Here is a 26,083-nt window from a genome sequence, read left to right as displayed (position 1 = left end):
GAAAATTTTAATACGCAAAATAATCGCTTGAGTTATGCATTTCCATGAATTTAAATACAGCTCTAGTGTTTTATATTCAATTCTTGTGAACTGAAGTAGAGAAGTTTTAAATTAAGTGTAAAATAAGGCGATGTATGTTATGTTTATTAGTAAATTGCTAAAAAATACCAAAATATATAAAATGATTATAAATATGGTAGTTATACAATTTAAATACAGCTCTAGTGTTTTATATTCAATTCTTGTGAACTGAAGTAGAGAAGTTTTAAATTAAGTGTAAAATAAGGCGATGTATGTTATGTTTATTAGTAAATTGCTAAAAAATACCAAAATATATAAAATGATTATAGATATGGTAGTTATACAAAAATATAGTCTTTTTTCTTACACTTAATTATCTATAAGAATCCAATTAATTTTAGTGGTTTTTAGCGAATATATATCAATATCATGGATGATTATATTTATTTATATAGCACAACGATTAGGCATTTCAATATACTGAAATCAGTGGGGAGTGAAAATCCGATTTCTTGGGATTTCAAATTTCGAATCATTTAATCCAATAATTGTATAAGAAATAATTGTTCGTCCAAAAAAAATGTTTCATTGTTGACGAGGACATCATACTACCATTTATTTTTGTATTATTAGTCTTTCTATAAGTAGTTCAAGAGTTATAGTAGAAAATAATTAAGCTGAGTCTTTTAAAAAAGTTAAAATTATATTGAAATTACCCTAGGAAAAACTTAAAAAAGCCCTATATTTTTAACAAAATGGAGAGCTATTTGTCTCCTAAGACTAGTTTAAATAATCCCCGATTCGGTATTTTTGCCGCAGTTCTTTGGGATGGGTGTTCTAGAAAGGGGGCTTGAACGCATGAGGGCTATCATCCGTGTGCTTTCACGCGAATTTGGGGCCAAAGCAGAGGGAGCAAGGATGGTCCGGGCGAAGCAAAACAGTGGACTCCAAATGCCGGAAGGTTGTGCGCGCAGGCGCAGATCTTTCGAAAGCTGCGTGCTCCGTGCTCCCAAAAAGCTCGCACCGCCTTCCGCAGGACAATAAAAGCTTGGTCCTTCGGACAGCTTTCCGCAGTCTGTGGCAATCAGAAGGCGCAGTGGATTATTGTGAGTTCCAAACAAAGCCCAAAACGTATCATCTCCCCGACACGCAATGAGGCAAGGTGATTCTCGTCTGAGCTGCAACGAAATCGGGAATAACCAGAAGTCCTCGGCCAGGGCGCCACCTAATCCTCATCCGATCCGACTGTAAATCCCCGTCATCAGGTGAGACTCCCCTATCCTTTGCTTTTCGGCGCTCCAAGGCTGCAAAGTCGCCTGGTCGCCTGTGTTTTCGATTTTTCATAACGGCCTGGACACAAAGGAAAAACGCGAATAATGGGGAAAAACAAGCTGCGACTGACCCACCCAGTGCGAGTTGAAGCCCCAAGCTGTTTGCTCAATTAGGTATCAGCTTTCCAGTGCCACAGCACATCTGTCCTTATGGCGATGATGCCATGTTCCCGGCCAGGCATTCCATCATCGCCTCGCCACCACCTCGATATCGATATCCCGGGGCGAAGGACACGACACCCCCCTTATCAATTCACCTCACCCCCAGCTCGTATTTGTTTACCTGGGCGCCCTTCGATGTCCACTAATTGCGGCACGAGTGTCGGCGGGATCGGGCAGGAGCAGGTCGAGCTGCAGTCGAACCGGGAGCAGCCAATTAATATCCAATTTGTGTAATTGTGCCGCACCCAGTGGCCCAAAAATCCACAAAGCACTTCAACAAGCACTTGAGCGTAAAAAACGCAGCTAAAATATTCATTTCGCGGCAAACGCTTCTCGATAATGGCAAAGAGCTCACTCTCCGACTGATTTTATGGCCAGCAATTCGACTTTGCGGCAGGGAGAAAAACTTGAGACTCACAAATATGAAATAAAAGCGATTAAAAAAAAACGGTAGGTACCAAGAATTCGCAAAGGTTTTAAAAACATTCATAAATGTGTCTAAAAGTATGCTGTAATATTTTTCCAAAGACGTATTCCTATAAATTATTTTTAAAGACTATACTTAGTTTTTAAAGCATACTTTTCGACACCTTAAAGACTAATTGCAGAAAACGATCGAAAAAGTAGTTTCTTAAATATCTAAGACGAATTTTCATTTATAAGGTGTAAAAAAGTATGCTATAATATGTTTTTAGAAAAGAAGGCCTACAGTTTGATTTCAAAAGGTGGTTTCAGCCATACTGAAAAAAACCTATTATATCCTCTTAATATGCAGACTAGTACTTTTCCTTCAGTACTTTTCCTTCAATTTTATGAGTACTGCATTTTTTTCTGCCCAGACTATAGTGTTTTTCCTCAGTGTATTTTTATGCTGATGGTCACGAAGTGGGTAGCGTTTTAATCAGAGTGAGCTGCCCTTTGGAGGGGGTGTGGCGAAAAAGGACATTTAAATATCGTAACCATTATCCAGAAAGTGGCGGGAGGCTAAGCCCGGGATAAGAAGTGACCTTGCTGGCGTCAGTTGCAATGCAAACAGGCTGCACTTGCTCGCTGGCGACTGACAGGACCTCTGCTGGTGACTCTTGTTCTGATTCCGATCCCATTCCGGTCCTGCCAGCGGGATGCAACAATGGCAGAGTCTCGATTAAGCATCTGGGTCAGTCCACTATTTATATACGGCACTGGCCGAAAATGGCCCAGGTATCGAGTCCAACTGGGATGAGCTGCAACCTCAACCACACGGCCAAGCGAAGTCAAGTCAAGTCAAGTTTTTAATGCCCCTGTTTACGACAGGAGCAGGGAAAACAATTTACTGCAGGATGACACAACCACGTAGCCAACTGTCCGGACCGTAAAACTATGGGGCGACTCCCGCACCTCGCAGGCTGTCTGCTGTGAAATTAATGAGAATGTCAAATGCGCTCTGCCATTGCTCAAAGTCAAAAGTTTCGATTAAAGATTAAGCTGGCTTTCATATCAAAGCACGCCTGCGCTCGCCCCACACCACCAATGTCCCGCGACTCATGAACAATTCATAATCCTTTTCTCGGAAATGCATATGCATCCGAGAAGGCGGTGGCCCCCACTCAAAGCCAACTGTTGCTGCCATGACCGCCTGTCGAAGGGCACCTGCCTTAGTTGGCGTTCAAGTCGTAGCAGCATATACCAACCACTTTGAGTAGAGTTTTAAAAAATTATTTTAAATTTCACTTTTATTTATGCCTAAAAGTATGCAAATATGTATTTTTAAGTCGGAAGTACTATGCATCGTGATAAATCATTATGAAAGGCGAATGTTTTGCCACCGCTTGCTGTTGGACACCATTTTAAAGGATTTCACTCTCTTCTTAATTTAATTTTGGGTACTTTTCAGAGGAATCTCTCTTGTTTCAGTCCAAATAAGCTCTACAAAGTTCCATGCCATTTTGTATCTAATTATATTAAAATATTTTATGATGGCTAAACCTTTTTGTTTAAAACGATTTATCATGTGCTTAAAGATTTCGTTATGGGTTGTGAGACTTTCACAGTAGAGCAAAAGAAATAACTTTGTTTTTGAAAACTCTATTAGTAATGCCTAAAAGCAGGCAACGACATTATATATATATTGTGGAGTATGATGCAACTGATGGATCATTATGAAAGACGATGTGTTTGTTCACAGCATGTTTTTAGACACCTTTCTTATCTTTGGTTTAACCTTAAATGTTGTGTATATTTGCGAGGAAAATCTTCTTTTCAGTCAAAGTGAAACCTTTCAATATATATTTCTTGTCAGAGCTTATAAGCGCTTGTATATAAACATAAATTAAAATTAACAAGAAAGTTAACTTGTCTACCTTTGAAGTTGTATGAAATAAGGAATGTGAGTAAGGATTGTTGATAGCTGCAATGATATTAAAACCGCTATATGTTAGTGCCGTCCGATTTTTATTTAATTAAATTTTAAATTCTTAAAAATACAAAATAGGATATTCCCAATATTATAAGATAAGGTTTCAAAAAACACCGAAGCTATAATTTGTTTCATATTATTTTCCCACCATTTTTTCGATCGATCCTATGGCAACTATATGATATAGTCGTCCGGTTTTGAACAAATTAAATTCGAAATTAGGAACTAATTAAAAAGTTGTATATTCAAGCGTATGAGGTTATATGCAATAAAATATAGTTTCCCGATGCGGCTGGTTCCGACTTATATACTACCTACAAAGGAAAGAAGACTTTTTGAAAAGATTCAGCCCGATAAATGAGACTAGTTTGCGTAGAAACAGACGGACAGACGAACGGACAGACGGACGGACAGGTAGACAGACGGACATAACTAGATCGTCTAGTGATGCTGATCAAGAATTTGTATACTTAATGGGGTCGGACATATCTCCTTCACTGCGTTGCAAACTTTTGACTGAAATTATAATACCCTCTTCAAGCGAATACAAATTTTTAGACTTAGTTTTCACATGATTGACCTAATAGCATAAGCGGAGTACGCACATATGTAGTCAGTTCCGAAACACAAGAACCTTTTCGCCCGACCCACAAATCAAACAATTCCCCAGCAAGAACAATTCGCACACAGAATGCTTCGTATGCGGATGACTTTGAGGAATGGGGATTGGGGTCTGGCTGCCTGGAGGTTCCCTGCCATTGTTAGAACTGCGGGCTGATGAGTCTTCGGGTTGGGGACTGGGGACTTGCGAGCATCCAATCAGCAGTTCCGTATGATTCTGCTTACCGAGTCAACACCGCCAATCGGCAGTTTATTGTCGGCAAATATGCCACGTTGAATGTTTGCTGAGTTATGTGGAGCCAGCTTTTCACCTGTTCGGCGATGGGTTTTCAATCAGAAGTTGATGGTTATCGGTATGCAAATAGACGAAGCACCCCTGGCCTAATTGGGATGCATGCACCCACATGGGGCAGGGCACATGCACATCCTTCAAGGACGCCTGCATCCAAGACTTAATGAGCTCCTCGGCGCAATAAGCATAATAATGGTGTGCCTGCGCGCCCAAGATAGACTTTGTGCAGCTCGTATCTTTTGGATGGGCCTGCGAAAGTGGGTTTTGGAGCAATCTGCATAGTAATGACAAGGGGGCGGGCGGGCGTCTACCCAAATTTTCACCGCATCCAAACTATTAAAAGCTCAGGTGTGTGGGTGCAAGCGCCCCATTGTGAGCTCTTTGTGGGAAATAACATGTGGTAAAATTAGGAATTGGAATTATTTGGAAAGCATACATTGGTCTATAATTGGTATTTAAAAATGACCCATTCGGTTATTATTATTTTTTGGAACACACGTACCATTAAATATGACATCGACAGATGTATAATACTTCGACTAACTATATATCTCAGGAAATTTTGTCACTCACAGCACAATTTTGCCATTATCCAATTACAGGTCTCTGCTTTCGGACAACCAGGTAAATTGCGCCACAGGCTGCACTTTAATTAAGCTAAACCATACCGTTGCATGCCACTAATCAAAAAGCGAGAAGAGCTGGGCACCAACGTGCTCATTGAACCAAATCAATTAATATTGGCGTAATGTAAATTCGATGGAAAATCTGTGTTTTTACTCTCTGCTCGTAATCAGTCACCGCCTCCGATATAGATCCGTATTGTAAATCTGTGCCTATCCCCTCCTCTCTCTCCCTCGCTGTCTCTCTCACTCGCTCCACTTCCGTATTTTCCGTAATTTCTATACCTTTCTCCGTAATTTTCGATGTTGTCAAGTCTGCCGCAACATCCAATGCCCGTTCGAATAGAGAACCCATCGCAGTAGAAAGGTAACCATAGGCCAGCGGCCAAGGAGGAGCAGGCGGACCCCGAGACGACGGCCATGGCGCCCTTCAAGCTCAAGTTCCGGATGGGCAGTTCGCGGAGCACCTCGCAGGAGCACGATCCCGACCCGCAGGTGAACGAGGCGCTCCTGGGCGGCCAGAGCCAGCAGCAGCCGCATCCGCAGCCCCTCCAGGAGGCGGTGGAGGCCAGCAGCAGCTCCAGCCTCGATCTCGCCGACTCCAGCAGCCTCGGCCAGCTGAGCAGCGAGCGCAAGCTGCTCCTGCCGCCCACCACCAGCAACACCATGCGAATGGGTAAGGCCTGGACACAGTAGCATCCTACACTCAGGGAACAAACGCGGGTCCCAAGTGGGTCCTCTAAGTGGGGTACCATTAAAAGTTGGCGATTATTACTCATAATGCAGTCTAAAATAGTTAAAATAGGCGTCTGCATACAATTTTTTCTAATCTTATGTTATCTATAAGGAGCATTTTTTCATGAAACAGAGGAAAGGAAAACTATTGATACTTCCGAGGAACTCTTTAAGTTTAGCCTAGAATTTAAGCCCGGTCTTTGTAACCATCTACTTTATATATTATATAGTCTCCTAACTGATTTAAAATCAGGAAGAGTGGTAAGCACTTGGGTGCACTTTAAATTCGTAATATAGATTATGGTTATACCAACCAGAAGATGTCTAGAGTAATACCATAAACACATACGTTTTTAGTTGAAAATCTTAAAAGAGATAGTCCCTTATGATATTTACAAGCTATTGGCATCTATTTTTCTGTGTAGTACACTGCATGCTGAGCACAGACTCGACTGGGTAACAAAGTAGTTACGGTTTTATACTTTTCCAATAAATTGTACCTCACGCACGAAACTTTCCACTGCTGCTGCACCAACCTCCTCTTCCAAATCTCCTAAATGAAGCCGGAGTTAAATAGGAATGATTGTGAATTCGTAACACCGATGTTGAGAAACATGTAGTGCTGAACTTGTGGCTCATTGCAGGATATCTGAACCAGAGCCGCAATCCGTGCATCAACGAATCTTTGACGGATGCGGATGGGGATACCGTGCCCACCACCCCACCGCCCTCCTACGAGCATGTGCTAGAAGAGGTGAGTCCAGCAGGGACCTCGAGGTTCTACCTCTACCGAAAAAATCAAAATACCCTTTTATGATTGTTTTCTGTTTTATCCATATCTATATAAATAATCCGAACTTTCGGCTAAATCTTCAATGGTTTTTAAGAAAAAGATTGACGAAATTTATAGTCCTGTATTATTTTATTTTTCATTTGGACAGACTTTAAGCTGAATATATTACCATTTACTCCTGCCTAAACTAGGAAAATAAGTCATGTTCCATCACCACTCCTCTTCCAGAACACTCGGTTGTCCCAGCACCAGCGACAGTTGTCCCTGGACAGCGCCACTCCGAATCAGAACAGCCGGCGCAGCTCGGCGAACAGCTCGCGGCACAGCGCCGCCCAGCTGAGTGCCGCCTTGGAGCAGCTGGCCGGGAATGGAGCAGCTGGCGCCGGAGAATTCTGCAATGACCCGGACTGCAGGCAGAACCTGAACAACAACGGCGCCACTAGCCACAGCAGCATCCATATCCAGAACACGAACAACAACAACGACGGGGAGCAGGTCTTCGAGGGCGTCACCGAACTGGAACTGCGGAGCGACAACGAGGAGCAGCTGAGCATCAACGAGTTCCTGCTGGAGACGGAGATGGCGGGCACTCCGTCGCGCCGTTCGGCGGATCAGTATGCAGGAGGTGGAGCAGGAGCAGCATTGGATGAGGATGAGTGCGGCCAGTGCCAGGACGATCAGTGTGCCCAGTGCAGGGATGAGCGAGCCTGTGGCGAGGGTGCTGGCCCCGAGGCGACCTTCGACGGGGATGGCGCCAGCACCAGCAGCCAGGCGGCGGCCTCATCTGGAGGGGGCCACAATTTTTACGATCCTCTCCTGAATCGCGGCGGCTATGCCAACTACAATGAAGGTAAGACCTGAATCTGCCGGGAGGCATTTTATTTTAATGAAGTTTTCGAAAAGGGCTTCTTATAACCTATTTTGTTAGAAACTTATTCTACATACCTAATTCCCACGCCAGGTGGGAACGCGAGTTCGGGATCCGGATCGGGTCAGTTGTGCCAGGAGGCCTGCTGCACGGGCTCCGCCTCCGGATCGACTGCCTCCCGCAGCGGGCGGAGTGGCAGGCGGCAGAACCAAATGGGCCAGCAGCCCAACTGCCACACCAGCCTGCTGACGCCGGAGATGATGAGCAACAAGACGAGCAAGGAGATCTACAAGGACCTGGCGAAGCAGTGGGGAATCACCTGCAAGATGTCGGAGAGCTGTCGCTGCATGGAGTGCCAGAGCCACTACTTCGACTGCGACTACGACGATGTGAGACGATCAATGGGGAAATACCCGTACCAGATCTGAAAGCCTTTCCCAAATCTTGCAGAACGAACACCAGAAGACGGATGGCGGGCTGGGCGCAGGCACGCCCATGTTCATCAGCGAGGTGATGCACGGATCTGGGTGCAACATTTTGTAGGGGGACGACATCCGCAGGACTCCCCAAGGATTTGCTGAACAACTACAATTATTTATCCGCATTGTACATGTTTTGAGGGAAGCGTCATTTCACGTAACTAGCACTGAATGTTTGCACATTATTCTAGGGTAATGCTGCACTGATATATGTTATTAAAGAGGGAATCGGGATTCGGGAACCGAGGAGGGGAACATTTATGGAGTGCCATTTGGCCAGCCGCTTTAGGGGCTTTAAAAGTGGGGAAACTACCAGCGAATCAGGCGGTAAATATATATTTTTGGTGTTAGCCATAGGTCTTGGGGGAATCGGAATGGAGGCGAAGAAACTACGAAATTAATTGATAGGTAATAACCCACCTTGCAGATGAACATCTAAATATCCTTGAGTGTGTTCTCTAACCGCTTTATCGGTGAATATTTGGAACTTATATATCCCATTCGAAAGACTCTTAAACTTTTTTTGCCCAACCTTTGAGCTTGTCACCCCGACTTCTTCATAAGAATTCCCCAGCTGCTTAGCCCCCAATGTTTATATGTATTTTTCTAAATGTACAGAAGATGTTTAGTGGATCGAACACGACCCCAGAGAAGGTCAAGGGTGAGACGAGCGGCATTCCAGTGCATCTTCAAATCGAACTCTAAGCGTTTTCAAAACACATTGGAGAGTTCCAGGCGAAAGTACTCGTAGAGCCGGAAGACCCGCGTAGGCAACGCTACTAGTCAATGTTATCCACATCAGCAAAGCGTAGAATAAGCATGTCGGCACTTTTGTGCCCGTTTTAGACCCAAATCGATAGAGGTTCTGGGAAAACTAAGTTAACTTCATCGAATTGACGATACGAACCCTACTCACTCGAACAAACGAATATGCAAAACTAGTCTGAGGTTAGTATGGTCCTTGTTTGGCCTCGTTAAATGTTCAATATTTGCTTTACGTGTTTGCTAAAGATGATTTCCGACGATGAAGCTGGTTTCACTCGACAAATCCACTCGATTGTATCTTGAAAATTGCAAAACAAAACGTAAATACACGAACGATAGCGAAGCAAAACCGACTAAGTCTGTTAGCTGTTAGATGGAAGTAGAAAATTACAAGTAAAATGAGTAGCAAATCGCGGAATCGAACCCAGGACATTTTCCAAGTAACTGTGTAAGAGAGAGCACAAACTCGCATCAGCCTGGCAATTAATTCGAAACGGATCGTAGGAATTGTAAGGATTGTATTTGGGGCTCTAGCTTTTGGGCCTTGTGCTTCAGAGCACTTAGGCGAGAGCATACCAAAATATATAAATGTACGAATATATTAACACCTCACAAATGGGCTTTTACTACCACCGGCCGTGGTCCTGGGGAGGCAAAGGGTGAATGTCGCGATACTTAAGGGGGCAAATCTCCAACTTACGTGGTGGTAGATCTGGCCATTGTTCTTGCACAGGAAGGAGTACTTATCGCTGCCATGCACGCCCCAGTCGTCGCAGGATGAGACGGGGTCACCCGCCTTGTACACAAACGAGCCCTGCAGGTTGTTGAAGTCGAAGTAGCAGGTCACGAAGTAACAGAACCTGTGGGATCAGCCGAGGATCCGGGATGAGAGCTCGTCTATAGGGAAACCACATAACTCACTGGGAAGTCGGCAGGCAGTTGGAGCCCACGGCCACGCCACATCCCACACGCGAGGCTCGGTCGGCGATGATGATGGTGAAGTGGCCCACGTAGTAGTCCCTATCTCAGGCATATCTCAAGGTCGGAGTACTGTCAAGCTGACTGGGACTCACCTGACGGCGTCGAAGGCATGGAGCAGCGCCTCTGGGTCCGTAACATTCAGATACTCGTCGAACATCCTTTGAAACGCTCTTCTACATATCTGCTTTACACTGAGCTTCTTCCTCGGGACCACCACAGCAGGGATCTCACCCACGTAGGGGAACCTCCGGGTGGAGCGGCACTCCGTGCGCATGAAGGACATCGTGGACGCATGGTTGCGGGCCAGGTACGCCAGCTCCTTGTCCCAGATGAGCTTGCGCATCCGCCGGGCCTTCGCAAAGCGTTTGTTCCTTCTCGTTTTCAGCTTTCCGCTCGCAAACAGGTTCCGCAGACCGTTCAGCAGATCCAGCACTATTTCCTCAAAATTTTTCGTGTCCGGCACGATGTCGTGCAACTTGGCCTGGCCTCCGTAGGCAGGAAACTTCTTCAGCCGGCACATGAAGTGCTCCATGTTCTGCATGACACACCTGTGGGTCTTGTTGTTGCAGTAGTTGTAGCCGGAAGCCAGCGTCAACAGCAACATGAGTGGTAATAGAAGTCTGGGGATCATCTTAACTACGAATTTAAGAGTGTGTTTCGCCTGATATGAAAGTAAATGAACTGCTGACTGATTTCGAAAAAGTCCATATAAAGGAATAAAGGTACGAATGTATAGTAATCGTAAGGCCTAGTCGCCGTGGTCCTGCGGAGCATATAGGCTGAAGTGAAGGTATTGAAAGAACCCATATTTACCATAGGAAAGAGGTCTCCGTTGTTTGTGCACAGGTTGGGGTACTTATTGCTCCTCGCAGTGCGCCAGTCGCCACAAGAGCCGGGCTCTCCGGCCTTATAGATATAGGTTCCGTTCAAGTTGTTGAAGTCGAAGTGGCATGTCAGAAAGTGGCAAAAGCTGAAGGAGCGCCGGGATCGATGAGGATGGAATCTTTAAGAACATCTTCAAAAATGTGTGGGCACTACTCACTTGGCTGCTGACCCGTGGCGGCAGTTGGTGGCCACGGCCAGACCACAACCCACGCGGGAGGTTCGATCGCTGATGACGTTAAGGAAGTGCGCGCAGTTGAAGTCTCTGCGGGATCTTGCTGGGATTATCCAAAGCCCTGCAATCTGCGCGAACCGAGCTCACCTGACGGGGTGGAAGGCCTCAAGAAGGGCCTCCGGGTCCGGAACCCGCAGGTGCTCGTCGAACACCTTTTCGAACATCCTTTCCAGCACATAACCAATGCTGAGCTTGGGCTTGGCCTTCGGGACCATCATGGCCATGACCTCGCCCACATAGGGGAATCGCTTGGTGGACCGGCACTCGGAGTGCAGAAAGGATATGGTGGCAGCGTGGGCGCGAGCCATGTAGCCCAGTTCGCTGTCCCAAATGAGCAGGCGCATCCGCTTGGCCCTCTCGAAGGTCCTGTTCTCACTCGTCCTCAAGGCGCCGCCCGCAAATCGGTCCCTGAAGTGGTTTAGTATGGACAGTATCTTTGATTGCAGTTTCGGGGTGTCCGGAACCATGTCATAGTACCGGGTAGTGCTGCCCAGGGGAGCAAACTTGTGCAGGCGGCACATGAAGTGCACCATTTTGCGCTCGATGCACCTATGGGTCTGATTGTTGCAGTAGTTGTAGCCGGAAGCCAAGGGCAACAGCAGTACCAATGGTAGAACTAGACCGGAATTCATTTTACTTGTAATTTGTGTGTGGAATATCTGGTCGCTTGGGTGGGTTCTGATGTAAAAGTAAATGACCTGGGATCCTTGATAATGCTTATGATGAGGATTTAAAGATGTAGAAGTTAAGGAAAATATTAGGACCCGCTTGCTGATCTCCTTAGTCGTCGACCTTCTGGACAGTTAATGGGTTACAATTAGCTAATGATACTCAAACACCAAAAACCCTCACCGTTGGTAAAAGACCGCCGGGGTTGGCGCACAAGTGCGAGTACTTGTGGCTGCCGACCGTGTTCCAGTCATTGCAGCCACTGGCAGGTTTTCCGGCCTTATAGACATACGAATTCGCCACGTTGTTGAAGTCGAAGTGGCAGGTCAGGAAGTGGCAGAAGCTGGAGGAGCACAGTCAGGAACTAAGACCGCGCAGTGAGATCACCAGCTTACCCGACTTTACGGCCCACATTGCAGTCGGTACCCACGGCAATGCCACACCCCACTCGGGACACTCGATCGCTGGCGAAGAGGGTGAAGTGACTGACGGGGAAGTCCCTGCACCAACTCAGGGTTATCTTAGGTTTGGGATACCAAGTCGTAAAGTACCTCACCTTATGGGGTCGTAAGCAACGAGGAGGCCCTCGGGATCCTCGACATCCTTATACTCCTCAAACATCGGAGTCAACAACTTTTTCAAAACATGGAGGATAGTTGGCTTGGACTCCTGAGGGGCCAACAGCGACATGACCTCGCCCACCCACGGGAATCGCAGGGTGCACCGGCACTCGGAGTGCTTGAAGGAGACGGTGGCGGAGTGGGTGCGTGCCAGGTACGCCAGCTCCTCGTCCCAGTTGAGTCTGCGCATCCGCTTGGCGGCCGGAAACGACTTGTTGTCCCTCGTCGTGAGATCCCCGCTGGCGAACGTGTTCCGGAAGGTGTTTATCACGCCCAATGTTTCCCTCCTCACCACGCCGGTGTCCGGAACGATGGCATGAAACTTGGCAGTTCCGAAGGCAGGAAACTCCTCCAGCCGGCACATAAAGTGCTTCAGTTTGCGTAGATCGCACAAGTGGGTTCTGTTGTTGCAGTAGTTGTAGCCAAAAGTAAGGGGCAGTAGCAGTAGCACGGCTAGCACCAAGTTTAAGGCCATGTTGATCATAAACCTAATTAAATTTTAAGCGTATTTTGGGTGAAGTATAAGTGATAGGAAACCCCTTCCATTCAAACTAGGCATGTATTTGTCAAAATTGTATTTATTTTTTCGTTAGGGATTCTTTTTAGGAAGAGCTGCCACTAAATTCATTCGGTAATAGTATGCAAAGTTATGTAATAAAACGGTTTGAGCGAAGGTAGTGCCTAAATGGCTTTAGTGAAGTTTAATTTCAATGATTCTTTCAATTCATAATCGTTCTAGACTCTAGGTATTTCCTCTTTCATTTTGCTTGCAATGGCATATACAGAAAGGTGTTTGGGACTCGAAGCTAAGAGGTACGAAAACAAAATATATAATAAACTATTCAACATAGCGCAATAGGTACGTGGTTTCGATTCTTTATAAAAATATCTCGAGAGCTTTTCAAATCTACGGGGATGCTATCAACAGGTAATCAATAATAACATTTCAACAAACAAATCAGCTTTGGGAAGTGCCACATAGCTTGGGTGGGTGGGATGACGTGGTTTACTCTTCGGCTGTCCATGAGCCTTGGATGAGGCGAGGAAATGCGGTTCCTGCGACTCCTTTCCGATAAAATCTGAATCAAAAATTTCAAGTTTACAACCCGTACCAGTTCTGTTCGATTTATTTATGTTTGCATTGCGCTTAGCTCTGTTCCTCGAATTGAAATCGCTTATGTTACGGCTATAGGTGTGTATTATCTATGCAAGTTTCGGTATAGAACAGCTATGTACTCTGATGTACTGTCGGAAATACGTATTGTGAATGCAACTATTAGTATAAGGTATATAATTATCAGTTGATCTCCTAGAAAATTTCCAAGTTCAAATTTCACTCTCTCGCTTTCCGCGTCGCATGCACACGTACAAATATATATAAATGTCTATATGTGTTGTATATATATATAGATGACTTATACAGGGAGGCACGTAATTTGAAACAGAAGCGCCCTTAACAATGGGGAAACAATCTAAAACTAATTAAAGCGTGTGTTTACAAGTAGGGGTAACTAATTAGAATACTTCGTATGTACAGCGCCATCCGTTCTGATCCAAGGAGTACGGATCCGGACAGCAAAGGGTTGCCTGCCATCGTACGACGACTACGAGACTAGATCTTGGAGACACGCGCACAGGCTTACATTGGTCGTATAAAAAATATATCAAGCTATACACTGTTTGTATCACTAACGAGGGGTTCAGATGCACGGGAACTGCATCCTAGACGCAGGTCGACGATGCGTGCGACACACTGGCCGCCGATGCTGCAGCTGCAGCAGCCGAGGAGGAAGCTGCCGAGGCGGCCTCCAGATTGAAGTCCTTGCTGCGGCAGCACATCTCGCAGATGCGCTTGGTGTCCGGATTGAGGAAGGTGCAGAAGCTGCAGCTCCACTCGTTCGGACTGGTCACAATCAGCTGCGGGGACACGGCCGGCGGTTGTTTGGGCACAGCTCCCGTGCGATGCCGCGATCCTGTTCCCCGATTGTCCACGACGGCCGTCTTTAAAGCGGACTTGACCTTCTTCACGCCGGCACTGCTACTATTGGGCAGTGGACTTGGCGCTGGGGCCTGCACCACCTTGGCCTCGCGTCGACTAGTCCCTGATTTCTTCTCCAGCGTGCGTGCCTTCTCGCCATTCGTGGGTTTTGTGGCCTCGCGCCTCTTTTCCGCCGGAGGAGCAGCCGCTCCGCCATTCGATATGGCCAGCGAGTCGAGGTCCAGGCTCTGAACGAGCAAGTCCTCGCGGTCGCCCAAGTCCTTGGTGTAGCCCGAACGCTCAAGGTTCTTAAATACATAGTTCCAAGACTCGAAACTGCCTACACCCTCCTGAACCTTGGGCATCAGAGGTGGCGACGCGCTGTCCAGGGTCCCAAAGCCATCCAGGCTGGCCGAATCGTAGCTGTTCATGTCGGAAATGGTGGTGGGTATATCACGTTCGTTGCCCGATCTCTTCGCAGGAGCCGTTCGACTACCCCGTTCTTTCAATTCCTTGTGCATCTTGCGATTATTGTCCATGGTATTCTGCGTTAAGGATAAGGTAACAAAAGTAAGAAATCTTTTCGATTCAAAGAAAAACTCTTTTGAACTCACCTGCTTTTCCGCTGATCGCGGATGCTTGTCAGTCGGGTTTATGCCCCCTGCCTCGGCCAGGGCTCGCATCCGGCTGCTCTTGGGCACCGGTCGAGCGTAGATGTACATGTCCTGGGCCGTTGGCGGTGGCGCTTGAGGCAACGTGGTGGGCAGATCGTAGCCCCCGTATGTGGCATACATTGCAGCCGGATTGGAGCGCATACTTGGCTGCACCTGGCCCCTCAATTCGGCGTACTGCGGATCGTAGTCATGCGTCCCAAAATCGTGCTGGGTGAGATGCGCCCGCTCGTCAAAGTCGATCAGATGGTGGTCGGGCGGATAGGTGCTCTGCCGATGCTGCATGGCTGCCAAAGCGGCGGCAGCAGCTGCAGAAGTACTCGGCTGACGCCGATGGAAATCGCAACTATGAGCCGGGCCAGTTTTTTCCAAAGTGGCGTACAAATTGGGGTGGTCACCACTTCCGTACACATCGGCGGGTGCGGTATAAGGTGCATTCAGGTGGCTGGAGATGTTGAACGGCAGCGGATAGCGGTTTCCCGGAGCATTATAGGCCCCAGCCACAGCCGCGTAGGAGGCCGTGCTGCCCATGCTCAGGCCATCCAGGCAATCGTAGGGCGCCTCGTAGACGTGAGGCAGCTGACACTGCTGCTGGACCTGCTGGTCGAAGGAGTGCCGATGCGGCAGAAGAGCGTGCGGCTCCTGGTAGTGCTCCAAGCTGCGAGAATGCGTCATCAGCGGACTCGGAAGATGCGGCTGCTGCGGCGGTAGCGCTGGATACGGTGGCATATACTTTACCCCCTCGTTTATCCCATTCGGGTGCAGGGCGCAACTGCCGGTGCTGCTGGTATGATGAGCCTGGTTGCTGCCATGGAGAACGCAATTGGATGGCGCAACTGTCGCCACATTGCTGTAGGTATTCTCCTGCACAGCCGGCGGCTGATCCTTGCGCATCCGTTTCTCACTCAACTGGCTGACCATCTCCTTGATGGTCCTCGAAGTGCCGCCAACAATTCGCTCGCGATACTGCAGTATGTCCTTCCAAGTGCAGGTGTATCCCGCCGCAGCCACCCCGGCGTAGATGTGCTTCATGATCTGGCACTCCACGTAGGCGGCCATGGCGTCGCGCGAAACATTCGTCACCTGGTCCGGGCAGATGGGACCCTCTAGGACGAAGGTGTCATCGGAAACCCTGCGATAGCCCATGGCCAGGAAGAGCTGCTCGGCGTCCAGCAGGCGGGGTTGGATGTTGTGCTGGAAGCATCCCGAATAGGTCTGCAATAAAAGGTTTCGTGGATTAGTTAGGTGTTGAATAACATTGGATCACAGGGTATCCACCTTGAGAGTGCGATACTCCTTCCGCCAGGGTTTTGTGAACAGGTTGTTGGCATACTGGCTGATGGTCTCGAAGGCAACGAGGGCGTTCTGGGCCGAAAAGTCGGGCAGCTCGCGCACGGATCGCCGCAGGACATGCCCGGTTTCCGGGAGGAAGAACTTGCGATCGTGCTGCACCACGCACAGAAACTCCTTTAGGCAGCCTGTGAATGGGAATGGATTAGTTACAGCAAAAATAGGGATCACGTGACCAACTCACCCTCCAGCTGCTTGCGTTCCTCGAGCTTCTGCATGCTGTCCTCCATCTCGAGGAACAACCAGTGGCGCCGGAGTATCTCCTCCCACAAATCGGGGAGGAGGTCGCGCGGCACGAAATCTGACATGTCGGGCTAAGGACTCTCATTCAAGGCGCCTCCGGTTCCTGCAAAACAAAGCAGCAAGGTTACACTACGGCAAACATCTCGAGAGCCTTGAGCCCTCGCTGGGGCTATTGATTTTCTACCAAGGGGATGAGGCTGAGGATGAGAATGCACTTGTCTGGCATGAATCACCAGAATCACATCTTTCCCCGCTTGACGCACCCAGTGGAACCATGCACAAAATAAATAAATGGATAAACAACTATGTTCGCAAGTGGAGTAACAATAACTGGCCAGATAAGAGCAAACAATGGGTTGCCATTGTGGCCCGTCATCGATAGTGGCATTCCCGTAGTCCCTATCAGTTTCCTCCCAGCCAGCGGAGCACCTAACCAGTAGTCACCCCTCGACAACAGAAACAGTTGACAACAAAAAGCTCACCGGAATGCGCACCTATGCCTGCGGTTGCTTTAGTCAGAACAGTAGTATCAGCAACAACTCCACATGTGGAATAGTTGTGGAAGCTGAGTCATTGCCAGGGAGACATTCTGGGGAAACTGCTTTATAGGGGGTTCCCCCGAATTTGAAATACGTAAAAGCAGGCCGTTCTTTTTGTTGGGATGGCTATTCCTGTAACATTATCTGTATATTTTTGTAACATTATAGTCTGTTTTGAAGTTAGGTCAGATTAAAATGTCAAAATATATTAGTCTATTATTAATATAGAGCAAAAAATAGAAGTTTAATGTTTTAATGAGAAGTTAATGTCTTGAGTCTTATCTTATCTATAAGGTTAAAGCATTTGGAAATAATCTCAGGATAGACAAAAGATAGCTTTTCTTTTGTGCGACGAAATGATAGAGACAAAATAGGCACTCGCTCACAATCTGTTTGTTTTTCAGATTATATATAAATACGTAAGTTACGTTTTGGAAGATTTCCATATACATATGTATGACGGCCATTGCCTACTTAAACTGAGAGATATTTTAGAGCACAACGAATGCTAATTGCAGATAAGGTGAAAACAGGTAATGATTCACCTTTGAAGTGCTTTAAGCATTCACCCTTATCTACATATTAAGCTTTAATCGGCAGATTATCTTGACCGAAGCGACGGTTAACTCGTGACTCCCTCGGAGTGGGGATTACCTGCTCGCTGACCCGAAAGAAAGCCCACAAATGCTCTATAGAACCCAGAAGCCCCTCGATGAAGCCGATGTATCTCTCGCACAAACTCAAAAAGAGCAGAGCCACTTGACTGGGTATCTGGATACTGATATCGGCTATCGTGTGAGCCAAAGATCGTCCGTTGGCCTTTGGCATTCGATACACATATACCTACCAGTCGGGAGAAATGGAGAACTTGGGAACCTCGGAGAGAGAGCTACGTTGAATAACCTTGGGAAGTGACTCACTTGGCGGTCGGCGCTCCAATCAGAATGCGAACGAGGGGCAAAGCGGGCGAAGAAAAACAATGTAATTGCGAGTACTGCCGACTGGGTAAATAGCGAAGAGGAAGTAAAGAGCACTGGGCAAGTCGGGGTGTGAATGGGCGTGCGAAGGGGAGCAGAAGAAACACCAGAACAACTTAAACTGTTAAGAGTTACTTCCAGATACACTATATCCAGGGAATAACAAAATAAGAACCCCTGTCTTTTGTTGAAATACGTACAAATGAAGGAGTTCCGGTTGGAAAACAAGCTTTTTTAAGTAAGGGCCGAACCTAACACACTTTACAATTTGATTTAGTTATGGAAATGGTATGCTCCTAACTTAATTTTCACACTTGACAAACTGACAATTTACTGTGAAGTTGCTAGGGGCACAACTTTTGTACTGGTCAAGCTGAGGAAAACCGGAAATTATTCAGGAAGTGAGTCAGGATCTTGAAGGGTTCCTCGGAACTATTCCCTTAAATAGCAAAGGCCCCTCGAAATCGATAAACTATCCATGCAACTGATAGCTGCCCCACTCCAGTGCATTTTAATTAATGCTTTCCAGCGCTGAAATACCCATTTGCTCGCACACATTGTTGGCAGCTTGGGGAAAGCGAAGGGAAAGGGAAAAGCGGGGCCACAGAAAGTCGGCTTTCATGGGAAAAACATAAATTCAGTGGCCAAATAAGGCAAGATGATTACGGGGCGAATTAAAATCAATAGCCTGCATGCGAGGCGAGTAATAAGCTTTGCCAACTCGACAGATTGAGTGAAAATGTGGTCAGTAGATGTGTTTATTTATTTACTTTAAGTAACCGAGAGCCATGCAGAGGCATACGCTTATGTGTACACGAGTATTCGCACTCTGGTTATAATAATTTCATGGTATTTCGGCTGCCTGGATGACGGGTAATTGAATTTTCAATATTTATTGCCCGCCCTGTCGGTCGAATCCGCAGAGTGGACACATAAATGCCTGCAGCCGAGCGAGAATGCCTTTGGATTGGGCCGAGAATGTGTGCTGACATTACAATGGACGCAATATGGCAGGGATTTGAAGCGTTTATTGATTTAGGCAGGACTCCCAGCCAAAGTGTGCACTGAGGCTGGGCTCCGAAGGCATCGATTGGGCAGGACAGCCCATGCAACAGTTTCCAATCGCCGCGTCGAGTCATCTGCCCTGGCGAAAGATGAACGCTTTATATGTACATACGCATACTGGTCACCATGGGCGATTATACGTATATGCGTCTGCCTACCGGCACCCGATGGCAGGGTGCTCCCATTCTTATTTTCAGCAATGCGGCACTAAATTTAGCAAATAAAAGCTCACCCGGCTCTTTGGCAGGCGGAAAGTTAGCCAAGCTATGGCGTTTCGAAGAGGGGATACCTGGTAAAGATACTCGACCAGAGCATGCAACTGTCTCTTGAACTTTAATAAGTAACTTATAGTTGAACATGTTAAGTATTATTCAAGTTTATTTCTTACGCACATCATTAATTACTGATGGACAGTACACACTTTTCCTTCAGTGCACTGCCTGTAGAATGAACAAAGTGCTTCACTGTGCCTACTTGTTCAACTGTTCATCCAACATCTGGTGAAAGTGAACACGTTCGTTTCAGGAAGGAAGAATAACCCTTTTGGGTTCACTCTCCCATCAACCAACACTGATACCCTGTAATCCGAGACCAGGAAGTATCCGCTTTAAACTTACGCAAATTCCCAGTTGTCTGCTGGCTGCTCGAACACTCATTTTTGCATTTTCCTCCCGGAAAAGTCCGCGCGCTGGAAAAGTCAACACAAGTTCACCTCTCCAAAATTGTGCGTGGGTGTGGGTGGACGGTGGGCGGGGTGTGGGTGGCGCGTTTAGGGGCGGGGAGCGTGGGTGGCTTTTATTTTTAGCCCTCCGACGGAAACGGGCTACGCGATAAGTCGAAGATTCTGCTTCCGCAATGTTGTTGTTGCTCTCTGCTCGCTGCTATTATTATTAACAAATATTACGCTGTCCGCGAGCTCTTCTTCTTGCTTGTTTGCGTTGACAAATCTTGCTGCGCTTTCACAATCAAATCAAATCAAATGGAAAGCCCGTTTTCCGCTGGATTTATGCCACTCGCACTTTCGCTCGAGAACCGTTTGTGCTCGCAGGTAATTGGAAAGTCTTTGTTTTTCGCACGCGTTTATCACAATCACAATGGTAAATAAAATACGAATTAAGTCAGTTCGCAGAACTAAACTTTTAACTGTGAGAGGTAACCGCATACTGAAGTTCCGAAAATCTCGGAAACCGTGACCAAAGTGTTCGGAGAAAATACCAAAAATACCGTCTTTACTAAGCTTTGTTTTCAGAGGCGTAGTAAAAGGGTTCTCCTTTCGTACTGTGCGGCCAGCTACATAGGATTTTTGAGCCCATGCACTTTTATGTTGTAAAAACTTATAATTTAATATTATAAAATTACACATTTCCCTTGTTGGAATTCAATTTTATTTAAGGCAATTAAAATTCTTGTCAAAAAATTGCCAATGTCTAAAAGATTATTCTGCTATTTTAATTATTAAAACCAAATTAAAAACAACACATTAAAATAATACAGTATACAGTAAAATATTTGTACGTAAATAAAATTAAAGAAAGTCCCAAACTCTGCCCAAAAAACCGAATCGTGTGATTCCCCTTAAAAACCAGCGGGTTTTTTCAATTTGGTATTTTTTTAGGTTGGCATATTCTGGCGGTACAGCTACGGTCTTACCGAACACATTTTCTTCTGTTTTTTTCTTGAAAAATGGAGATTGACTTGGGATTCGCGGAAAAAAGCGACGATTCCGCCTGGCTGAGTAACCGTTACTTTCCCAGCAAGTTGGGTGGCCAGCCAGCCTGGCTGGAACTGGAGTTGCTGCCGTCCACGTCGCAGATGCAGTGCAGCAAGTGCCAGGCTCCCAAATCCTTCCTGGCCCAGCTTTACGCCCCCTTTGAGGAAGAGTTCAACTTCCACCGCTCGATCTATGTGTTCCTCTGCAGGAATCCCGACTGTCAGGTGGCCCAAAGTGCAGGGTAATCCTCTCCAGCAAAGGTTTTCGATAAAAGATTACAATTTACCCACACTTGCAGGAATTTCACAGTACTGAGGTCGCAGTTGCCGCGGAAAAACAAGTTCTTCGATGAGGAAGAGCCAAGCGACGTGGGAGATCCCTTGGTAGGAACGGCATCCACAATCATTAGGCTCCTTTTTACTCCTAGTATATTATTTTAGCCCTCCGTTCCCAGCCTGAAGAAGTTGTGCGCCGCCTGCGGGTGCCATGCTCCCCACGCCTGCAGCAAATGCAAAGCTATCCACTACTGCTCCTCGGAGCACCAGCGGGCCCACTGGCCACAGCACAAGCCAAACTGCGGAGCATCGGAAGGATCCACTGCTGAACCTCTGCCTCAAATAGTCTTCCCAGAGTTCGAGATTGTGATGGACAGCAATCCCATAGAACCCGGCGAGGATGACAAAGACGACGCGGCTCGCTTGGCCGAGTTTCAGGAGCTGGAGGCCAGTGGTAAGACGGGAGACTTGGTCAATGTTTCCGAGGCAGAGATGGACAAGTACTTTGGAAGCGATACGGCTGCCAATGACAAGACCTTCCGTCAGTTCAAAAAACAAACCGCCGCCGAGCCCGATCAGATTGTGCGCTATAAACGGGGTGGTCAGCCTCTGTGGATCACCAACGTCGCCACCACGGTGGAGGATCAACTAAAGGAGCTGCCCAACTGCACCGTTTGTGGAGGAGCCCGCCAGTTCGAGTTCCAAATCATGCCGCAAACACTGACGCTACTCGAGGACGAAAACCTGGACTGGGGCGTACTGTCGGTGTACACTTGTGCCAGGAGCTGCCCCATCGAGGGCTACGTGGAGGAGCTGCTCATCAAGCAGGACATTGCGGCTGAGGAACAGAGTTGACATAAAAATGCATACATATAAATTTTATTCTTGTCAAATACGGAACACATGAACGTCTACTTCAGCTTAATGATGGGGAAGTAGCTATGTTTGGAGAAGTCAAACTCTGGCTGGCGCTTCAATTCCTTCTGGTGACCGCGGGCCAGCACATTCATCACCACGAAATTGGTTCGAGCGATTTGTAGTAGGTCCAACATCTAAAAGAAGCAAAATTTACCTTAAAACGTGATCATAGGATTCAAATTTTAATACTTACCTCCTGATCGGGATTCTGAATGCTCTCCAGGACATTGCGCGCCTGGTCAAAGTGCTTAGCCGCATAAGTGTACAGCTCCTCGACGCTTGGTCGCATCATGTGCTCCCGGATGTTCTTGAACTCTGCGTACGAGACGGGAGGAGGACTGGTGAGCGTGGCAAAGGGCAGGAAGCGGCGATTGTAGCGGATCTCCTCGTTGTCAAACTTGGACAGCGGCAGCCGCACACGTCCGTCTTTGGTCAAGGCGCCCATGGCCTTGTACATTCCACCGCACAGGCTGAGTAATGCGTGGTAGAAGACAATTTCGGCGCGGTAGGGTCGCTGTTGCTTTTTGTTCTTTTTGGGCTTGGCCGCCTTTCGGTTCTTGCCCGCGCTGCCACCGCCTGACTGAATCTTACTTTGGTGCTCGGCGTACTCCTCCTGGGCCAGCAGGATGTTGTCCGTGCGTGTCAAGGCAGAGACAAGGAAGCCAATAAGGAACTCGTAGGGGTACCAGTAGATGTAGAGAAACTCATGCACAGCATAGAGTTCCAGTTCGAAGCCGGACATCAGGAAGATCAGCATTGCACGAAAGCAGTTGTACAGCACCCAGGTGGAGAAGTGGGTGCTGTGCTTCAGGGCGGTGGCCATTGGTTCGTTTCCCTCCATGGCCCGCTCGTTGGCCATTTGGTTCATCAGCGAATCCAGCCGCGCTGCATCCACTTGGATGGTGTCAAAGTTCTCTATCAGTCGAGCCAGTTTATCACGTTGCCTGGCGCGATTGAAGCCACAGATACGTATAAACTGCGTGAACGTGTTCATGTTGATGCAGTAGCGAAAGAAGTTCTCCAGATGCTGCTGCACCTTGGGGTCGGCGGCCACTGGATTCTTGGCATTCAGTACTGGCGGCGAGTTGAAGGTCTGCACCGAATGGCGCAGGAACTGCTTCATAGGAAGCTTTCCATGTGCTATCCGCATATTGGCGCTGAATAGGGTCTGCAACACGCTTCTGGACAGGATGCACTGACCTGACTTTTTGCTGTACTCGATGAAGAAGTTCTGTAAAGGAATTGAATTACAATTTGCTTTATTTCTAATCATAATCTCACCCACCAGCGCAGAATAATAATCCTTGTACTTTATGACTTTGCAGGCATACTTGAAGCGCGAGATCATTTCCTCCAGGAACTGATAGCTTGCCGGACGATCCCTAATCTTAATGCTGCGCGGAAAAGCGGGAGGTTGGCTGCGGTCGTGGATGCGTGGTGAGAAACCCATGGGATTGGGTGCTTCAGCTGAGTCACAATAAAGAGAATGATAGGAATATACAGATGGATGTTATTTGTGACCACTTACAGCCATTCTCGGGTTGGGTGCCCCGATCCAGGGTGTTTCTTATGCCCGGCAGCATCTCAGAAGCCACAAGCAGGATTTTATAGATGTCAACCTTTTCATCGACGGTGTCGTTGCTGGCCATCTGCTCCACATGGTAGATGACTTGGAAAAGGTGGCGCATGAAGCGCAGCCGATGAACCACGGCCATCCAATCCTCCGTGGCCGGTAGCTTCTTGCACTTGCGTATTAGCTCGTCCTCCACATCCTTCAGTGAGCTGTAAACAGCCGCAGGTTGTGCCTTCTCCGCGGCTAGAAGAGCAGAGTTCCCGTACAGCTGGAAATCCTCCTCCTCGTTGACGGCGGCCACGGCAATGATGTTCTTTATGATCACGATGAGATTGCGCACGGCAGTGCAGAAGACGCGCAACGCCTTGTCCTTGATCTGCGAGGGAGCATGCAGATAGAGGCAGGTGAAAAGCACCTGGTCCATGGAGTTGCCCTCCAGCCAAGACACGAGGCAGGAAAACAAGGCATCATAGATGCCAATCAGTTCGGAAGGCGTGAGATCGTCCAGTTTAATGGCGCCCGTCTGGAAAGAGTCGGATATTAGAGGGTTTAACTGGAGATAATGGAGGAAAACCTCACTGCAATGGCTGCCTCGAAGGAAGGCGGCGGCAGATCCTGCTTGTCGAAGCCCATGCCCACGTCCATTTTGGGATCCATGATCTCAATGGCCGACATGGCCTCAAACAGACCGAAGAGCATGTCCTGGGCCAGTTCACCGGGCTGAAGCTCCGCACAGGCGTCGTGGAACTCCTTGGTGACGTCCACCCAGCCGTGCATAGGGTACTGGGTGATGTCCTCGGCGGCACTGCCACTCCGCATGGTGCGCTGCACCTCCGGGTCCAGGAACCCGCACTCGCCCACGCTCCACTCGTCCTGCTCCGAGCTGCTGGCCCGAGCAGCTGCCGCCGCGGCTGCAGTGGCCGCCTGGAAATCCGGTGGCTCCGCAACGCTGCTGTGGATACATAAATAGATGGTTGAGCTCTATATGTATGTAGACATCTAGGGGTTTTGCCGGTGGTCTTTGGCTCACCTTCCGTTCATGGTGCTCGGTTGTTCCCTGCGCGACAAAGTCGGGGTCTATATCTTCTATATGTACAGGCGATCAACCTGTGGCTCGATTTGCCACAACTTTTATTTATAAAAGTTTTTTTAAAGGAATAAATATGTAAAATGAAAACATATGTAACTTTCGATAACGATGTCGAGCGATTCGTCGTTGTCTTATCGATTACACCTCCTGGCTAGCGGAGACACCCACCTCAGACAATCCATCAACCGTTGAAGTGGTTTTGAACTTTCTAACGGTTTTTCCGCAGATTTCAAAGGATTAGAATAAATTTGAAAAATACAATTTCAAAAACTAATATCAAACAAGTTAAAATTAATAGACAATGTAAAAATATCCATGATTTCTTTTCCTCACCATGTTTTTATTACGACTGTTAGTGTTTCGAATTACTGCTATTCCAAACAGCGACGAGGCGTTACAAATGCAACAAAGTTCAAACGCTGAGTCAGGGGAAAATGGACATAAACAGGAAAAGCGTAGTTCATTGGACTGGCGGCCGTCTCATTAACATAACAAAATGACTGAAAGTGCAAGAAAGCGTTTTTCAGAGCCACACGACAATCCGAATTGAGCAGAACAGTTCGGCGGTTGATGAAATACGGATCGTTTGTTTGCTTGATAAGACTACTAAAACAAAAAATGCCTTGAGCCGGAGCCGTCGACTATCTTATCAGCAGCATTTGTGACCGCTGCTATCGGAAGCGGAAAAGCTCGCTCACGCTTTCACTCCTCAGTTCCACTCGGAATTACGAGTACCTTAACGCCAGCCCCACGGATTTTGGGGTTGTCCACCCACCCGAGTGTTACAAGTATCCAAATAGCGAGTGGAAAAAGAACTCGGGGGATGCATGGGAGGCCCCTCTTTCGCTCTCCCCCAATCGTTATCGCGCTCTTCCGCGGCGCCCCAATCTCTCTTTACAGTGGCGTTCTACTCAATTCTCATGGTAACCTATATAAATTTGGTATTTCTTTACCAAACTTTTTTTTTTAATATAACGAAATATCCTTAAAATGTTAAGAAGGATAGTTTCAAGGCACAATATTTTTTATTGCATTTGTATTATATTATAAACCCAAAACAACTTTGGATTATGTAGTTTTATTACAATTTATGGATCTTAAAAGAAGTATTTGAAGAATATTCTGTTCGAAATTCGAACTTTAAATATATAGGATGTCCATTTTAGTTTTATAGCCACATTTTTTAAAGGTTTTACCGTCACATTTCTTTCTAATGCCCGG

The 26,083-nt window shown here is 47.2% G+C and overlaps 6 protein-coding genes across 12 annotated transcripts; 2 read left to right on the top strand and 4 right to left on the bottom strand.

Moving 5' to 3' along the window:
* The first annotated feature begins 1,104 nt into the window (after positions 1-1,104).
* Positions 1,105-9,701, top strand: LOC108026858 (uncharacterized). 2 transcript variants are annotated; one of them, XM_017098039.3, is made up of 7 exons: positions 1,105-1,286; positions 5,425-5,446; positions 5,760-6,121; positions 6,825-6,934; positions 7,202-7,823; positions 7,935-8,230; positions 8,292-9,701. In XM_017098039.3, exons 3-7 carry the CDS (start codon positions 5,866-5,868, stop codon positions 8,382-8,384), a joined length of 1,377 nt encoding a protein of 458 aa, XP_016953528.1. In that variant the 5' UTR covers positions 1,105-1,286; positions 5,425-5,446; positions 5,760-5,865; the 3' UTR covers positions 8,385-9,701. The 2 variants fall into 2 exon arrangements, with proteins under 2 accessions (XP_016953528.1, XP_050743080.1); XM_050887123.1 differs by having other exon boundaries at positions 7,902-8,230.
* Positions 9,587-11,956, bottom strand: LOC108026861 (antigen 5 like allergen Cul n 1-like). 4 transcript variants are annotated; one of them, XM_017098042.3, is made up of 5 exons: positions 10,880-11,036; positions 10,159-10,829; positions 10,007-10,105; positions 9,786-9,945; positions 9,587-9,729 (listed from the first exon to the last, which is right to left on the bottom strand). In XM_017098042.3, the coding sequence occupies exons 2-5, from the start codon at positions 10,695-10,697 to the stop codon at positions 9,712-9,714; spliced, it is 816 nt and encodes a 271-aa protein (XP_016953531.1). In that variant the 5' UTR covers positions 10,698-10,829; positions 10,880-11,036; the 3' UTR covers positions 9,587-9,711. The 4 variants fall into 4 exon arrangements, with proteins under 4 accessions (XP_016953531.1, XP_016953532.1, XP_016953536.1 ...); XM_017098047.3 differs by lacking the exons at positions 9,587-9,729; positions 9,786-9,945; positions 10,007-10,105 and adding exons at positions 11,109-11,222; positions 11,271-11,956 and having other exon boundaries at positions 10,670-10,829; XM_017098046.2 differs by lacking the exons at positions 9,587-9,729; positions 9,786-9,945; positions 10,007-10,105 and adding exons at positions 11,109-11,213; positions 11,271-11,951 and having other exon boundaries at positions 10,670-10,829.
* Positions 11,834-13,003, bottom strand: LOC108026860 (antigen 5 like allergen Cul n 1-like). Of its 2 annotated transcripts, none has more exons than XM_017098044.3 (4): positions 12,409-13,003; positions 12,248-12,352; positions 12,036-12,195; positions 11,834-11,978 (listed from the first exon to the last, which is right to left on the bottom strand). In XM_017098044.3, the coding sequence occupies exons 1-4, from the start codon at positions 12,954-12,956 to the stop codon at positions 11,964-11,966; spliced, it is 828 nt and encodes a 275-aa protein (XP_016953533.1). In that variant the 5' UTR covers positions 12,957-13,003; the 3' UTR covers positions 11,834-11,963. The 2 variants fall into 2 exon arrangements, with proteins under 2 accessions (XP_016953533.1, XP_016953534.1); XM_017098045.3 differs by having other exon boundaries at positions 11,838-11,975.
* Positions 13,004-13,563: 560 nt separating this feature from the next.
* On the bottom strand, positions 13,564-20,446 carry LOC108026826 (protein tamozhennic). 2 transcript variants are annotated; one of them, XM_017097996.2, is made up of 5 exons: positions 19,913-20,446; positions 16,656-16,817; positions 16,400-16,599; positions 15,065-16,336; positions 13,564-14,995 (listed from the first exon to the last, which is right to left on the bottom strand). In XM_017097996.2, the coding sequence occupies exons 2-5, from the start codon at positions 16,777-16,779 to the stop codon at positions 14,195-14,197; spliced, it is 2,397 nt and encodes a 798-aa protein (XP_016953485.1). In that variant the 5' UTR covers positions 16,780-16,817; positions 19,913-20,446; the 3' UTR covers positions 13,564-14,194. The 2 variants fall into 2 exon arrangements, with proteins under 2 accessions (XP_016953485.1, XP_016953486.1); XM_017097997.3 differs by lacking the exon at positions 19,913-20,446 and adding an exon at positions 18,431-18,570.
* Positions 20,447-20,933: 487 nt separating this feature from the next.
* LOC108026850 (programmed cell death protein 2) lies at positions 20,934-22,181 on the top strand. The gene is made up of 3 exons (XM_017098029.2): positions 20,934-21,247; positions 21,305-21,389; positions 21,447-22,181. The coding sequence occupies exons 1-3, from the start codon at positions 20,979-20,981 to the stop codon at positions 22,134-22,136; spliced, it is 1,044 nt and encodes a 347-aa protein (XP_016953518.1). The 5' UTR covers positions 20,934-20,978; the 3' UTR covers positions 22,137-22,181.
* LOC108026849 (N-alpha-acetyltransferase 35, NatC auxiliary subunit homolog) lies at positions 22,139-24,981 on the bottom strand. Its single transcript, XM_017098027.3, has 6 exons — positions 24,803-24,981; positions 24,352-24,724; positions 23,728-24,295; positions 23,485-23,666; positions 22,393-23,430; positions 22,139-22,333 (listed from the first exon to the last, which is right to left on the bottom strand). Exons 1-6 carry the CDS (start codon positions 24,811-24,813, stop codon positions 22,193-22,195), a joined length of 2,313 nt encoding a protein of 770 aa, XP_016953516.1. The 5' UTR covers positions 24,814-24,981; the 3' UTR covers positions 22,139-22,192.
* Positions 24,982-26,083: the final 1,102 nt, after the last annotated feature.

The sequence above is a fragment of the Drosophila biarmipes genome, chromosome 2R (genome assembly GCF_025231255.1).
Source record: "Drosophila biarmipes strain raj3 chromosome 2R, RU_DBia_V1.1, whole genome shotgun sequence".
In the NCBI taxonomy this organism is placed as follows: Eukaryota; Metazoa; Arthropoda; class Insecta; order Diptera; family Drosophilidae; genus Drosophila; species Drosophila biarmipes.
The sequence above is the reverse complement of the archived record's forward strand: the minus strand, read 5'-3'. Positions and strand labels throughout refer to the sequence as shown.